At 35.7% G+C, this 2,888-nt stretch overlaps 1 protein-coding gene across 1 annotated transcript in view; it reads left to right on the forward strand.

Annotated features, from left to right (window-relative positions):
- LOC104133442 (lipase member H-A) overlaps positions 1–443 on the forward strand; it is an 18,294-nt gene extending 17,851 nt beyond the window's left edge. Inside the window, exon 10 of the mRNA XM_009646849.2 lies at positions 356–443. Within this exon, the coding sequence (XP_009645144.1) occupies positions 356–443 (88 nt within the window). The remainder of the gene's footprint in view (positions 1–355) is intronic.
- Positions 444–2,888: the final 2,445 nt, after the last annotated feature.

Raw genomic sequence — 2,888 nt, forward strand, 5'->3', positions numbered from 1 at the left:
ATTCCTGGTACTCAGTAATCACACGCTTAGGTGGATCACACTTCAAATGAGATACAATATGTTGGAAACCGTATGATTTTATTTCTGGTATTCATCATCATAGTTTGTCTAAGTATTGTGTCCTCTGTGGTTCAATAGAGCCCTTCCCAGGCGACAAGTGCTGTTAGAGAACTGGCTGGGCTAACACATTGGGCTAGGGTGGAAATTTCAACAAGAAGATATTTCTTCTTATCCTGAGTACTGTCTCTTAGAAGCAGTAAATACTGGAGGTTTAATAATTCAAATACTGAAATATTTTTCTAGTAATGTTAGCTTTTTCTGTTGTGCATATTTTTTTCTTTTTCTACTTTTGTAGGCTGCCACTGTGCCGATACGATTTTGTACTGATGGAGAACACCGAACTGACCTTCAAACCTATCCCCTGCCCAGAGAAGGGTTCATGAAGAGAGAGCTTCTACTGACTTAATTTCTCTTACAGCAGTCACATTTTGACTCTTCCTCAGGATAAAGACTGCCATGAGAAAGGAAATGAGATAAGCTAGATTTATTTTCAAGAGTCTACCTGGTAATATGCATTACTTGCTTTGAGTGCCTTAGGGTGAAATTAATTGAAAAGTTCAGATATCTATGTATTTTGGAAATTTGAAAATTTGAATAAAGTAAATGTATCATGGTGGAGAACATGCAATGGTCTACTCATTATTATTTGTTAGAAGTGAAGCAACTGCTGAATTAAATATGAATTATCTGCATAATCCTGGCATGTTATTTATCAGGACATACATATATTTAATTATTTATTATTTATAATGGCTTTTTCATGGAAACATAATTATCTGTCTACTAAGTGAATTTAATATACTGTACATGTGATCTACAGTTCTAATACACAGCAACTTTGCTGTGCTATGTTCATTGGATAAATTAATTCAGATTTTCTCATTCTATATCTCCATCTCTGAGAACTGGAACAATAAGATTTGCAGGCACATATGTAAATTTGCTATTTAAATCAATTATCTTTATGCTCATCATAGATGAATATTATTGCAACCATTAATATTTTTTTCTATTAAACCTATGGACAGGGCCGCTATGTTTCAGATATGGAGCAATTCTAAAGTCTATTCTGAAAAGAATAACTTAAAGATGAAATAAATGCATTTTCATTCACTTTCTGTTTGGGCCTTTTGGAATTAGAGCTGCCGCTCAGGTTGAGATTGATGACAGCTTTTCATCTATTGGAATGTGAGCAGGTATAAGCCCTACATAAAGACTTCCTCCTCCAGTTCAGAAAAAGGTTTTACAATGCCAGGTTACCTTTCCTGATGGCACTGATTGAAGAACAGATACGTGTATTTTTCTTCTTTAAGGTTGTTTTATGTATTTAACCCTGGTTTCTCCTGTAAATGAGTCCTATGCTTGTTATCCTTTTCCTTTCTTTCCTATGTCCCTGCTCCTGACAGCAATACTTGGTTGAACCTATTGACCAATTTCATCTGAATGTTGCAGTGGGATGTTTAAAACCTATGAACTGTAAGTTTTGTTGAAGGTCAACAGCCTGGTTGGAAGGAAGATGGAAAACAGTGTCCTAAGGAAAGGAAAGCAAGTTACGACTTTGTACTTTTCATTGCAAGAGACAGCTCCAGCATGCTGGTCAGTATGTGCAAAGCTCTGAACCAGCCATTGCACATGCTTTTACTTGTCTAGATACACCAAAAAAATACAGAATCATGGACTTGCTCATGGACTGACATTTAAAAAAAATTATTTATTCTATGGAAATGCTAATTACGTTACCACAGGTTTTCTCAGGTGGTGTCTTTCTCAGCTTTATCATTTTATTGTATACTTCTTTGTTCCTTTCCTCTGAGGGAGTCATTAGGAGAGGCACAGGAAAAGATATTTTTGTCTGTTTATATGCATGTGTAGGGAGGGGTGGAGGTTTTTTTATTTCTCCTCCTTTTTTTTTAAACTGCTGTTATTCTGCTTGTTTTTATTCTGCAGGTTTTTGTCCAGCCTTGCTCTCCTCACCCCTAGTTTCCCCTTTACAGTTCTCCAAGACTCCTTTCTTTTATCACCTTGCCTCCAGATACCCGCTTCTTATATCACTTTAAAAAAACCGTAGAGACCTGAGAGTAAATTTCAAATGTCTTGAACTAGAATCTTTCAATGCATGACAGAAGTTCAGGCATAGAAGTGTATCGGATGGCCTCAAGTTTCCTTTTAACATTGCTTTCTACAACTTCTTTGAAGCTTTATGGTTTTATATGTTTTTAAATTTTTTATTTTTTTAAAATGTTTTCTATTCTCCCCTTTTTTTTTTCATTGATTTTATGTCCTGCTGAGAAGAACTGAAATACAGAGGTATGAATATGATTTTTGACTATAAACTTTTATTTTGCTTGAGATATTCAATTGCAAGTTAATATCTGGAAAAATAAATGAAATTGTATTAGCCCTAAATTGCCAGCATAAAGGGTAGATATACTGCTCTTTCCAGTAATGGAACTGAGTGCTTGTTTATTACCACAGCTATTATTGATGTAGTTGTCAAACGAGTGGGTTCTTTCCCCTATTTTGTGGATTGCTTACCTGTATGAGCATGATTTTCAATGTTCAGCAAAACAGATTTTACTCTGTTTAAAGACAGCGACACATAAAAGTCTACCTTTTCAGCATTTGCTGGGGTTGGCATTTTCACTACAAACTCCTTTGCCCTTTACTTGCTCCCCAAATCAGGATAGAATTCAGTATTGTAGCCCTTGGAAAGGAGAAATGGCACTAAAATATGCTTTTAGGCAGTAGTCGTAACTCATACTAACGGACTACTAGCCTCACGCATCCTTTATCTATCATGTAAACATACTGGCAAAATGGTGGCTACA

The sequence above is a fragment of the Egretta garzetta genome, unplaced genomic scaffold (assembly GCF_000687185.1).
Source record: "Egretta garzetta isolate BGI_Z169 unplaced genomic scaffold, ASM68718v1 scaffold289, whole genome shotgun sequence".
In the NCBI taxonomy this organism is placed as follows: Eukaryota; Metazoa; Chordata; class Aves; order Pelecaniformes; family Ardeidae; genus Egretta; species Egretta garzetta.